Genomic DNA, 13,910 nt, shown 5'->3' on the forward strand with positions numbered 1-13,910 from the left:
ACATGTAGTCTCTCTATATTTTACATTGTTTGGATGGGGGCTCGAGGTGTTCGAGCCTTCATCCAGAAAATACATGGAGAGCCATGGATGAGCATAGAAAGGAAAGAAATGTAGGGAGGGGGAAAAAGCAAAGGCTGGGTAAAAAAAGGGGGGGACAAGAGACAGAAAATGAAGAAGAAAAGAGAGGGAGGGGAAGAGAAGGGGAACAGGAAGAAGGGAGAAGAGAAAAAAATATATAGAAAAAGAGGAAAGAGAAGAAAAAAGAAGAACAAGGAGACAAAAAATAGAAAAATGAGAAAAAGAGAAAGAAAAAGAAGAAAAAAAGGAAAAAAAGAAAAGAAGAACAGAACAAAGTTCCAAGAAAGAATATGAATGAGGGCTGGTGGGATTTTAATGGTACCGTAGAAAAAATCATAGAAAAGGTGATAAAATCAAGTATTTTATTTATACATCATTAAAAACCAGGTAGGGGAAAACATTTATATATGTATAAAAACATATCAGCGGATACAAACAGTACAGTAACAAAGGTATAGACAATAAGTGATGATAGATTTATAGCTCATCCGGTGTGCAAGACCTCGGAGAATTAACCCAACATGTTTCGCAGCCTGTGTAGGGCTGCTTCTTCAGGGGTCTGTAACATGCTATATAAGAGGAGAGTTTTAATAAACCTATGTAGAAACAAAACAAGTAATGAATAAACAAATAAGATACAGCTTAATGGTTAAACATGCACATGCGGCTCCTGTGTGTACAATGCACAGCCCATCACCACAAATCATCACCCGGCAGTGCACCAAGGAGGGAGAGAGCCCGGGATCCCCACAATACGTCTTACCCACGGATGTGGAGGAGAAATAAGACAAGAGTAGTCAAATGGCGTAAGTGTTGTGAACCAGCCGAGGTACCCCGAGGGATACCAGTAGGGTTCAAAAAGTGAAAAGAGAGAGCACACCAAAAATTTCCAAAGGGATATCCAAGGAAAGTGTTTGCTAGGGCAAGTAAAAGTAAAAATAGAACTTAAAAGGCAATAAATTTACCTTTAATGGTACTGAATTATATATGACTCGATAATGAGACTGAGTGATTTGGAACCCTAAAGCTCCTATCTCTAAAGAGAGAAATATAGAATATATTAAGAGGCATAACTGATCCTGACAAAGAAGCAACTTAGAAGGACAAAAACGAAGGGAAGGGAAAAGGGAAGGAAACCAGAGAACATAGAAAAGAGGGGAAAAAAGGATGAAACAAAAGAAGCAACACAGGGAAAGAAAGAGATGGGGAGAAAGAATGGAAAGGGAGACAAAACACACAACAAGCGTTAAAAAAGGGGAGGAGAAAAAGGGGGTAGGAAAAAAGGGGGGGAGAGGAGGAAAAACAAAAAAGGGGAAAGCAAATGAATGAAAAGAAAGGAGACATGAAAGAGATGACTACCTCACAGAGAATGCTGATAAAATATGGAGAGGCCGATTGAGGAAGAAGCAAACAAGCGTCTATAGCTGCAGTGGGTAGTGTCTAATTGTCATGCTCGTTCTGAGGTACGCCAGAGGGAACCACCTATAGGTATCCAGATAGAGTTGACCAAGTAGCACAGAGCATCTAAAGGGAAGATACAAAAATAGTTTGAAATTGAGACATAGCCTCGGGGTTCGTATGATAGCAAACCTCCAGGCATGGCCATCAATCAGACAACAGACCTCCGGGCATGACAAGCAACACGTACTTACCCACATGTGTTCAGATGGAAAGCATGGCCTTCTCACAAGGGTATGAAACGCCAAACCTCCCGCTTATATACTACCTCAACCCGACGCCGGACGCATGTCATAGACATGCGCCACGGCGTGGGTCAGATCCTCAACGATGCGCGCACCGGAAGCGCGCATAGTGCTGCACTGGACTCGGCCGCATCACGCAGCCGCGTGCAGCCATGGAGAGCGGAAGTGGAGGTAATCATACCTCCACATCCCGCACCTCCATCCGAGGATCACACATCCGTGGGAAGCGAGAGGAGGAGCCAGGGCTCTCCAACCCATCACAGGGGCAAAGCAAACCAGGCGATCGGAGGGGTGGATGAGCGTGCATTGCAGATAGAAACAAAAGGAGCAAAAAAAGCATGTGAATGGATGACACACAGACAAAAAAAGAATTAACATATAAACAATAAAGTATACAAAGTCATACACCTAGTGCAACAATCAATGCAGCATACATGAAGCACTCCATTTAGCAATGACGTGGCGATCCGTGGCTGGGAAGAAAGGACGAAAAAAAGGGGGGGGGGGGGAAAAGGGAAAAAACTACAGGAGAGGAAGGGAAACATCACCAGCCAAGGACCGTCGCGCTGTATACAGTATAAAGTATCACAAATTACCTTTCCACAAATACATCAACAATTTATGGAAATGGCCACAAGGGTCCAAAATGAGGATTGGTCAGGAACAAATCATGAAGAAAATAAATAAATATAGCTCCCAGGGAGCGGTTATCAAAAAAAAGCCTTACAAAGGCACAATTCCGTCTATGGAATGAGCAAGTTTTTAGGTTTTTATTTCTCCCAGAGTCTTTGTGGCCCCATCTCATGACCGCCAGGTGAAACAAGGGACCAACGTGCAAGGGGTAGGGGTCCCACCAGGTGTGAGTGGAGTAGTGTGTCTAAATACAAGAAAGAATTTTTTTTTTTTTTTCGTCCTTTCTTCCCAGCCACGGATCGCCACGTCATTGCTAAATGGAGTGCTTCATGTATGCTGCATTGATTGTTGCACTAGGTGTATGACTTTGTATACTTTATTGTTTATATGTTAATTCTTTTTTTGTCTGTGTGTCATCCATTCACATGCTTTTTTTGCTCCTTTTGTTTCTATCTGCAATGCACGCTCATCCACCCCTCCGATCGCCTGGTTTGCTTTGCCCCTGTGATGGGTTGGAGAGCCCTGGCTCCTCCTCTCGCTTCCCACGGATGTGTGATCCTCGGATGGAGGTGCGGGATGTGGAGGTATGATTACCTCCACTTCCGCTCTCCATGGCTGCACGCGGCTGCGTGATGCGGCCGAGTCCAGTGCAGCACTATGCGCGCTTCCGGTGCGCGCATCGTTGAGGATCTGACCCACGCCGTGGCGCATGTCTATGACATGCGTCCGGCGTCGGGTTGAGGTAGTATATAAGCGGGAGGTTTGGCGTTTCATACCCTTGTGAGAAGGCCATGCTTTCCATCTGAACACATGTGGGTAAGTACGTGTTGCTTGTCATGCCCGGAGGTCTGTTGTCTGATTGATGGCCATGCCTGGAGGTTTGCTATCATACGAACCCCGAGGCTATGTCTCAATTTCAAACTATTTTTGTATCTTCCCTTTAGATGCTCTGTGCTACTTGGTCAACTCTATCTGGATACCTATAGGTGGTTCCCTCTGGCGTACCTCAGAACGAGCATGACAATTAGACACTACCCACTGCAGCTATAGACGCTTGTTTGCTTCTTCCTCAATCGGCCTCTCCATATTTTATCAGCATTCTCTGTGAGGTAGTCATCTCTTTCATGTCTCCTTTCTTTTCATTCATTTGCTTTCCCCTTTTTTGTTTTTCCTCCTCTCCCCCCCTTTTTTCCTACCCCCTTTTTCTCCTCCCCTTTTTTAACGCTTGTTGTGTGTTTTGTCTCCCTTTCCATTCTTTCTCCCCATCTCTTTCTTTCCCTGTGTTGCTTCTTTTGTTTCATCCTTTTTTCCCCTCTTTTCTATGTTCTCTGGTTTCCTTCCCTTTTCCCTTCCCTTCGTTTTTGTCCTTCTAAGTTGCTTCTTTGTCAGGATCAGTTATGCCTCTTAATATATTCTATATTTCTCTCTTTAGAGATAGGAGCTTTAGGGTTCCAAATCACTCGGTCTCATTATCGAGTCATATATAATTCAGTACCATTAAAGGTAAATTTATTGCCTTTTAAGTTCTATTTTTACTTTTACTTGCCCTAGCAAACACTTTCCTTGGATATCCCTTTGGAAATTTTTGGTGTGCTCTCTCTTTTCACTTTTTGAACCCTACTGGTATCCCTCGGGGTACCTCGGCTGGTTCACAACACTTACGCCATTTGACTACTCTTGTCTTATTTCTCCTCCACATCCGTGGGTAAGACGTATTGTGGGGATCCCGGGCTCTCTCCCTCCTTGGTGCACTGCCGGGTGATGATTTGTGGTGATGGGCTGTGCATTGTACACACAGGAGCCGCATGTGCATGTTTAACCATTAAGCTGTATCTTATTTGTTTATTCATTACTTGTTTTGTTTCTACATAGGTTTATTAAAACTCTCCTCTTATATAGCATGTTACAGACCCCTGAAGAAGCAGCCCTACACAGGCTGCGAAACATGTTGGGTTAATTCTCCGAGGTCTTGCACACCGGATGAGCTATAAATCTATCATCACTTATTGTCTATACCTTTGTTACTGTACTGTTTGTATCCGCTGATATGTTTTTATATATATATAAATGTTTTCCCCTACCTGGTTTTTAATGATGTATAAATAAAATACTTGATTTTATCACCTTTTCTATGATTTTTTCTACGGTACCATTAAAATCCCACCAGCCCTCATTCATATTCTTTCTTGGAACTTTGTTCTGTTCTTCTTTTCTTTTTTTCCTTTTTTTCTTCTTTTTCTTTCTCTTTTTCTCATTTTTCTATTTTTTGTCTCCTTGTTCTTCTTTTTTCTTCTCTTTCCTCTTTTTCTATATATTTTTTTCTCTTCTCCCTTCTTCCTGTTCCCCTTCTCTTCCCCTCCCTCTCTTTTCTTCTTCATTTTCTGTCTCTTGTCCCCCCCTTTTTTTACCCAGCCTTTGCTTTTTCCCCCTCCCTACATTTCTTTCCTTTCTATGCTCATCCATGGCTCTCCATGTATTTTCTGGATGAAGGCTCGAACACCTCGAGCCCCCATCCACTTCTTTTGGTAGTCTTTTTCTACCACATATTGATTATTCAACTGGGATGTCGGTACTTTGTTAACATGTCTCGCATATCAAACACTTTAATCCTTTATATTTTACATTGTTTGTATAAATAAAATTGTTTTTACCTACAACTAAATACATGGGAATTATTTGGATGTCTGGTTGCCCACATAGTCCCACTCCTTAGGGGGTATTTTCTGCATTGCAGTGCATTAAACCGCCTATTTAATAGAGAGAAAAGGCTCTTAGCCCTAATGGGTCAAGTGACAGATTCCTTATGTTGCACCCTGTATGTGCTAGTAGTAGTAGTATAGGTTTTCGGTACTGTAGGTAAATTTAGCTAGCACAGGGCTAAGCCTGAGCTGTGAATTTGGGTCAGATTTCAGTGAGTCAGGGCTAGATGACTCATCCTGGCAGCTCCCCTAGTGCCCCCCCCCCCCATTTCTTGAACATTGGAGAATGTTTTAGAGCTAGTGGGCAGGAGGTTAGGAGGAGCTACCTGGAATATTTATGAGCCTTCGGCCAATCCTCAATAGAGGGCTGGCAGGGGGCAGAGTTTACCTCATAACTAGACATGGGCCATGCCAGCAGGGGCAGTTGGGTGGAAGATGGGGGCACCCCCCAGTCTGGGGAGGGGGGGGGGGTTGACCTTGGGCTGGGGCTCAGGTGCTGAAAGGATGCTGCCACACGGAGGAAAAGCATGAGTAGGTAAGCACTACTGGGAACTTACAAGGGGGGAGACTGCCACATGTAGCCAGTTCTCCCTGAAGACAGCTGTGTACTTAAGTCTTTGTCCTTCCACAGGATATATCCTGAGAGTCAGCCAGGTGAGCTGGAGAGAGTCAGTCAGGTGAGCTGCAGAGAGAGTCAGCCGGGTGGGCTGGTGGAGAGTCAGTCTGGGGGACTGTGCTGGAGAAGCTAGCCAGGAAGGCTACTGAAAGGGGCAGCTGCAGCTAGGTGAGTTGGCAGTGCCTAAAGAGGTGTTGCTGGGATCAGTGACCACAGAGAGGAAGTGATGTGAAAGTACAAGTGTCACTCTACTGTCCTACACTCATAGGGGCTACGAGTCCATGCCAGTAATGGGCCGTTGCTAGAGACTGCCAAATCATCACAGAGTGATATAGCTGGATTAAGCAAGTGTGTACTAGAGGAAGAAGTTGGAGCTGTGTATAGAGACTTTATATGGGAAGAATGTCCCTGAAATTTGGTAAAGTGGGCATCCCATAATCTCCCATCCCTATCCAGGTTCTTAACCCTTCAATAAATATATATATATATATAAAAAAAAAAAAACCCACGGACTGATCTCTGACTCTAGAGTGCTTGTGAAAATTCAGTGTGTCTGGCTGTGCAGGAGTGGGGATCCAGCTTACTTGTGGCTCCATAGGGGGTGCGCTACACTTATAAGCCCACTTTTTTTTCGATGCCTCCGTTAAAAGTCTGTGACGTATAATGCTATGAAGAATATCACCAGCACAGCAAGCTGGAGGCAATATTTCATTATGAATTATGTTTTTAGGTTGGGTGGCCTCCTGGTTCCAGTATGGTTTAGTATGTAACACGACCTTCCTGGTCTTTCCTGATTGCCATGTATTTGAAGCTGCAGAGTGCAAGAAATTTTACTAAGGCTTCGAGATTTTCTTCTGTCTAAAATTTGTTGAGATATATTAAATGTGTTGTGTCCTGTATTCTGGGAGGCAGCGTAGTTATAAAGTGCTTTATTAAGAAGTTCAGGCATCCATAAAACAGGTTACTGAGTATTTCATAGCAGGAACGGGAACTAGAACTCACCTAAACAGAGTACAGAAAGTATTATACAGATGTAGCTACCAAGGCGATGGCTAACTTACCTGTGTCACCATGGGACATTCTTTAACAGAGACTGCAGGGAGCCTGTTTCCCTCTAGTGTTCAGCCTAGATATTGTGTCATCATATCCTGAAGGCAGAGAGAGAGAGCGACCACTACTGAAAGCAGGGGATCGTGGGACATGTGGTCCGGAGAGCCAGGATTTACATTGGAGCCAGTGCTGCTGCACACTAAAAGTTCCAGCCGGCTGGGAGAGAGAAGGATGCATGGTGAGGACATAAATAGCCTGGTCCAGGGAGGAGCTCACTCTCTTGGGACCATGGCCTTCAGCTAAGAGCAGGGACGCGGCCGCTTGGGGGAATGCAAGCAGACCGCATGGCCTGGACGACGTGGAAAGTCTTCAGGGAGTGAGCCATTCACCTACAGGCAGATCCACCATCACCAGCTCTCTGTCAGCCGAGTGACTGTCGGGGGTCACTCTCATCGTTACCGTTACAGACCCAGCTGAATCCCAGCGTCGTCAGGTACATGGCCAGGCACCCTTTACTGGTTGCAGTTTCTTCAAGAGCCTGTTCCGGGACATCCCAATCTCTTGAGCCTTGGTATCATCAGGATTGGTGAGTGGGTGGAAGCCCACCCTGTGTATACCCTACAAAGACACTGCATGCAGATACCTTTATCCCATCTCTTTAAATGAAAGCTTCTAACAGGAAACACTTTGCATATGATATTCACTATTGCTGGTCGCCATTGTACTGTAACCTCTCTGGGCCCTTATTGATTCTGGACATTTACATTACAAGGACTTCTCTACTCTCCTCGCTCCCCCCCCCCCTGCAACCACTAAAAGGACTCGGTGCATAACATCTGTGCACATTACGGGGAACTCAGAAGTTGATTATTGCATTCCTTACAAATTGTTGTCTCATTAATTGTGCTGCTTGCTTTCTGGGTCCGTGTCATCAGATTTTGCAGGGAGTGGCTTGCTAGATAAATGGGGTGGGGGGGGGGGTGGCTTGGGAAAAGTGGCTCAGTTGACTGGGCTGCTATACAGAACCCTGCCATAGCTGACTACAATCAGGAGAGGCCTCAGAGGAGACTCTCATCATGCAGGACCCTGCCTGAAAGACCAGGAACTTTCTCCCAGGGAGGAAGTTGTATTAGAGAGCACTCCCAGCACTTGTAAGGAAGGAAGAGAGAGACTATCTCAGCAGGATTGAACGAGAGCCATCACAGCAATTCCTATCCCTGTCTGAGGACTTGTACCGAACGGGAGCACTTATCCAGAGACCCAGAAGAGGGCGCCCTGAGTCTGGCAAGAGAGTAAAACTGCACAAGTTCATCTGTTGTCTGCTGGAATGGAAGTGCTTTCTTCAAGGGCCCCAACTTTTGCCAGCTAACTTTTATTTACGTCAATCACTGACCAGGGAGGTAAAACTGGGACTGTTATAACAAGCTAGGACTGTCTTTATATATTGTTGCTAGGTAAATGCAGATCAGTTCTGTTAATTACTGATAGTTAGGACACTGCAGGTGTTTAACTGTATTTCTCAGGGTAACGTTATTGACTTATTGATTGTTTGTATAGGTACACTTGCTAATCCTCTCTTCTTTTAGACTATTTTTGGCCTAATACATTTTTTGAAATACCTCAAGGGGTGATGGTAAGTGCTGGATGAGCGAGGTGTCTCAGTGGCTCCTCTGGGGGTAGTGCTACACCAGTATTGTCATAGCCCCCAGCTGTCCCTCATTTGGAAGGACTATCTCTGATTCGGAAAAATGTCCCTCTATCCCTCTTTCCTCCTCATTTGTCCCTCGTTTTGGTCTAATAGTATATAAAATGCACTTTCTATCTTTCAAAAAGTGTTTCCCAGTGCTAAACCTTTCATCTTGCTGGATTTGTAAATTTCCACAGCCAATATAAAGGAATAGTAGTGGTAAAAAAAAAATGAGCTTTTGGGTCTAACCAATATTTTTTGTGTGGGGTCATGGCAGGGGGTGTGTCCAATGCCTACATTCTTTTGCTAATAGGTGTCCCTCATTCCCATCTCAAAAATTTGGGAGGTATGGTATTGTGATGAGCATTTTTCCCATTGACCCCCAATAAATTGGTTTTATCAGGGGTTTCCAGAGACCTAAAAGTTATTTCAAGGGTTCCTCTAGGGTAGAAAGGTTGAGAAAGCTAGAAAGCCCCGAAGCAAAAAGTAAAAAAATATGCAAAGGGGCCATATGACAAGGGGGGCAGAGGAACCAGGAAAGGATCAGGTTAATGTAGGGAGAGAGGGGAGGACACTCACCTAGGATTGGTTGTTCAGGTGGAGGAGGGCTGCAAGGGGGATGCAGCGTGGGATCTGTAAGGCGGCAAGCATTCAGAGTCCAGTGGTTGTGAAGAAGCTTCCCACCCACCCTCCCTGCATTTCGGAACATTTATTCATGTTGTTTATAACTTTTTTTGGCGGATGGGGTCTTCGGAGGTGTTCAGATTTTCCCTTGTTCAGTGTAGGGACCAATCTAAGGTATGGAGTCCTCTGTGGTATCCCAGTTAACAGTGGTTAACCTGGGAAGTGGTAATGAGGAAGTATCTGCTAAGAGGTGGGTTGTCCCGGAGTCGGTGTATCACGCCTGGGGAGCTTTAGTAGTCACACAGATACAAAATTGATGTTGATTCGTAGTGCCTCCCAAGACCGGCAATCTTTATGTTATTTATTACTATTGTTTCTGTTTTAAGGAATGTTAAAGTTTTGGTTTTGTTAATAAATGGCCATCACAGCCAAAATTTTCTCCAAATTGGCATGGTTTGGTTATTTGTTAAGAGGGGCTAGATAAATAATTAGTGTTAACTTTGTCGAGAGGTGGGGAACATCTGTAATACTCTAGTCATGATGTCGACAATGCACAATGGCGGGTGTCAGTTTTGTGAAAGATCTGTAAGATCAGAATTCCTTTTTTAAACATTAATAAAGCCTTGTAATAATTATTTCTTAGATTCGGAGTGGCAGAGAGCTGCACTACGCACAGATGTCTACCCAAAACTTCGGGAATATTGCAGACACACATACGGCCTGGAATTCCAGGTATATATATATATATAACCATTCATATATATGTGTCCAATAGTGCTATATGATTTTGAGGGCCAGAAAGATTTTAGATAAGATTTAGATAATAGGTGAATTGTGGTTGTTCTTAGGTGGGGTTTAGATTGTTCTCTTTCCCAGAATGTAATCTAAGAGTGTTGGCAAGACTTTGCTGAAGACAGGTGAGACAGAATCTCCTAGAACTAAGCTGACTTCAAAAGGCAGGCATTGCATTTCTGGGATACAGGCGCAGATCCTAGGGGTCAGCCAGAGGTTGAAAATGCAATATAATTGGGACATCTACAATATATTTTCCTTTCCTGTTGTGAACTCTTTGGGAGCCCCACATCTTTTTTCATTTCTTTGGTGGTTGCAAGATGTGAATACCGATTCTTGAAGGTCCCCAAAAGCTCCAAAGTTTGGATACCCTCCTGACAATAATGACTCCCTCACTGCTCTGTACTGGGGCAGGAAGAAACAAAAAATAAGCAAATGTAGCACCCTCCAGTGTCAGTGTTAGAGTTGGCAAAACATAGTCTGGTTGAGGGCTGGGTGACTCATACAGGCAGGTCTCTGGTGCCTCCCCCTGGTTCTGGAAAGTTGGAGAATGTTCTGGAAGCTGGAGGGCGGAGGCCAGGAGGGTTGATCTGCATATCTAGGGGAGCTCAGCCAATCCCCAAGCTGTGAGTCTGGCAAGGGGTCTATACCAACCCCTAAATATGGATGAGTAATGCCGGCAAGGGGAGACGGGTGTAAGATGGAGATGGAGTGCTGTGGAGTCTGAGTCTGTCGGTGGCCTTTAGGGGCCCTCTAAGTCTAGGGGGGAGCCCCACAGGCTGGCGGCTTGGGCTGGCTGAGGAAGGAATGCTTCAGCAGTACAGTGTGATTAGGAGAACCACCTGGGAGCAGTGGGGGCAAGGAGAGGACAGTGAGTTCATCAGCACACCCAGGAATTCACAAGGGGAAAGACTGCCACACATAGTAAGCTTGCAAAGGACCAAACTGTGCTTAACTCTTTATCCTTGTCCCAGGAAATATCCAGAGCAGCCAGGAGGGCTGCAGGTGTCTGTAGACTGGGGAGCTGGGAGCAGATCTACAGGGGAGTAGAGAGATGTCCTGCATGTAGATTGCTGTAGAGCTAGGAGCAGTCCTTCGGGAGAGAGGAGGGACTCCTACATGTAGTGTGCAACAAGCTGTGCTGAATTTCAAATAGGGGCCAGAGGGTTCCTAGCCTGTAAGGGGCTTTTGCTACTAAACTCTACAGCATTCTGTACTGAACTTCCAAGGAGAACCTGGTGAGTAGTGGAGTTGGGACCAGATCCACAGAGGGAGGAGAAACACTCCGGCAAGCAGTTACCTCAAGTTTGTGCTACTGGCCAGAAGGGCCCAGGACCCTTAGTCTGTAATGGACTCTTCTTGCTATTGACCTATCCAGGACTGTGAGTTTGTACAGAAGGAAACAATTCAGGATTTTTGTACAGAGAGAGAGGAAGATTGTCTCCAAGTTTTGCTGCGTTCATCATCTTCTGGGCATCCCATAAATCCCTTCACCCTATCCAAGTTGTTATTCCCTAATAAAAATAACAAAAACATGTTACTGGACTGACTTCTTGTGTAAGAGGAGAAATGCGTGTTGCCTGGCTGTCATAACCTATGGGGGTAGCGCTAAATTTAAATAAAGGATGGTATGTGCAGGAAAAGCGGATACAGGCACTTACCACACAAGCAGATGTTGTACTGAAGGTGCCCCTAAAATATAACTTTGCCCATTTGAGTGATTTAGAGTTGCTATACAGTGCTGTGAAAAAGTATTTGCCCCCTTCCTGATTTTTTTATTTTTCTGCATATTTGTCACACTTAAATGATTCAGATCATCAAACAAATTGTAATATTACACAAAGATAGCCTGAGTAAATACAAAATGCAGTTTTTAAAATGATGATTTCATTTATTAAAGGAAAAAAGCTGTCCAAACCTGCCTGGCCCTATGTGAAAAAGTAATTGCCCCCTAAACCTAATAACTGGTTGTGCCACCCTTGGCGGCATTTGCGATAACTGGCAGTGAGTCTTTCTCATCACTGTGGAGGAACTCTGGCCCACTCTTCTTTGCAGAATTGTTTTAATTCAGCCACATTGGAGGTTGTTTAGCATGAGTCATGTCACAGCATCTCAATTGGATTTAAGTCCAGACTTTGATTAGGCCACTCTAAACACCTAATTTTGGGTTTTTTTCTGAGCCATTTGAGGTGGACTTGCTGGTGTGTTTTGGATTATTGTCTTGCTGCATAACCCAAGTGCGCTTGAGTATGAGGTCACGAACTGATGGCTCAACATTCTCCTAGGCTTTGAAACCCTTTCCAGACTGATACATGTGTAAGATTCTGGTACCTTTGGTACCCTTATTTACCATTTTCCTTTCAACATTGCGTCCCACCTTTCTAGTTAGGTGGAACGCATACACCTTTAAGACGGATGACGTCATCGCTGAGCGCCGCTGAGCGGCTATTTCAATCGCCGGCGTTCTCTCTCACGTTGTTCGTTCAATGTGTGCCTACATGCTTACAAGCCTTGTCTTGCTGTCGGAACCTCCAGCTATTTGCCTTTACCTGGAATAGACCGGAACCTCGCTACTGATCCCGTATCTCGCTACCGGATCACTCCCTTACTACTGGACCCCTCTACTTACTAAACCTTACTAGTGATAAGTACCCCACAGGGGAATCCTCCATAAACTAACTTACACTATCATCTTCTGCACATTAAGGACTGTTACTATCTATGCATACTAATTCTACCATCTGCACTGTTACATAGATTTCTAGCTCTTGAGTCTACTACCATCTATCCTTGCACTGGGTTAGTCTATCCTGTATATGTCATCTGCTGTCCTTACCACCTGTTACCATACATGATTACTAACCTATCTGCATTCTACCTATTACCATCTACTACTCTCCTGAACATTACTATCAAGTGCTTACCATTACTGTCACTGCTCACACCTGTCCCTTCAGCACATCACCTCCATACTATCATATACATCCTATCACTCCAGGAACATCTTATTGAGTGTGTGTATATCTGTATGCTGAAGCAGACAGGCCCACAGTGATGAGTCTGGAGAGTTGGATCTGGTATTCCAACACATCTCTACATGACTACTGAGTGGAGATTCTGCAGCTGCAAATCCAGCAGGAGCGTTACAGATTGAACGAACCACAAAAAAATGGATTCAGCAGAATTACCCACTCAAGTGACACAATTAACACAACAAGTAAATGCATTAATACTTGCTCTTACTGAAGTAAAAGAAGACAATCAGACTCTGAGACAGCAGGTAACCCGTCTTTCCCAGCTTACTGCTGCTCAGCCCCCTGAACCCAAAATAAACCCTCCTCTAGTGTTTATAGGTGATCGGAAAAAATTTTGTGAATTCAAAAAACGCATGTCAATTGCTTTTTTTGCTAAAACCTCGTACTTACCCTACTGATCAAATTAAAGTCTGTACCGTCATTTCATACTTAACGGGTGATCCACGGGCCTGGGCAGACTCTCCCTTTGAGAAAAATGATCAGCTTCTCAACTCCTATCCTTTATTCCTAGCGGAACTCGCTAGTTTATATGATGACCCCAATAGGCAGAGTACTGCTGATATCCAATTGAGGGCTTTAAAACAAGGAAGGAGACCTGTAGAAGACTTTGTAGCAGAGTTCAAAAGATGGACCATTGATTCAGGGTGGAATGATACATCTCTGCGAACTCAGTTCAGGCTCGGGTTGTCAGAAGCCGTTAAAGACGAGCTCACCCGAGCGGATTTACCTGGCACTTTGGATGCCTTAATACAACTCAGTATCAACATTGACAGGCGACTGCGAGAAAGAAAGGCTGAGAAAATGGGAATGCCATTGTCTAGTCCTTCTTGGATTTCGGCCGTTGACCCTACTCCTATGGAGGTAGGAACCATACGCCCACCTTTATCAACTACTGAACGAGCCAGGAGAAGATCCAGTAATCTCTGCATGTACTGCGCATCCCCGGATCATTCGATAAGCGTCTGTCCCCTTGTCCGCAAAAAAGAGGGTGAG

At 44.6% G+C, this 13,910-nt stretch overlaps 1 protein-coding gene across 1 annotated transcript in view; it reads left to right on the forward strand.

Moving 5' to 3' along the window:
• Positions 1-13,910, forward strand: part of LOC309548257 (NACHT and WD repeat domain-containing protein 2-like) — a gene marked incomplete at both ends in the record, with an annotated part of 108,146 nt that overhangs the window by 58,980 nt on the left and 35,256 nt on the right. Inside the window, one exon of the mRNA XM_082248206.1 lies at positions 9,734-9,822. Within this exon, the coding sequence (XP_082104332.1) occupies positions 9,734-9,822 (89 nt within the window). The remainder of the gene's footprint in view (positions 1-9,733; positions 9,823-13,910) is intronic.

Source organism: Pelophylax lessonae (genome assembly GCF_965119305.1).
Source record: "Pelophylax lessonae genome assembly, chromosome: 2".
Classification (NCBI taxonomy): domain Eukaryota; kingdom Metazoa; phylum Chordata; class Amphibia; order Anura; family Ranidae; genus Pelophylax; species Pelophylax lessonae.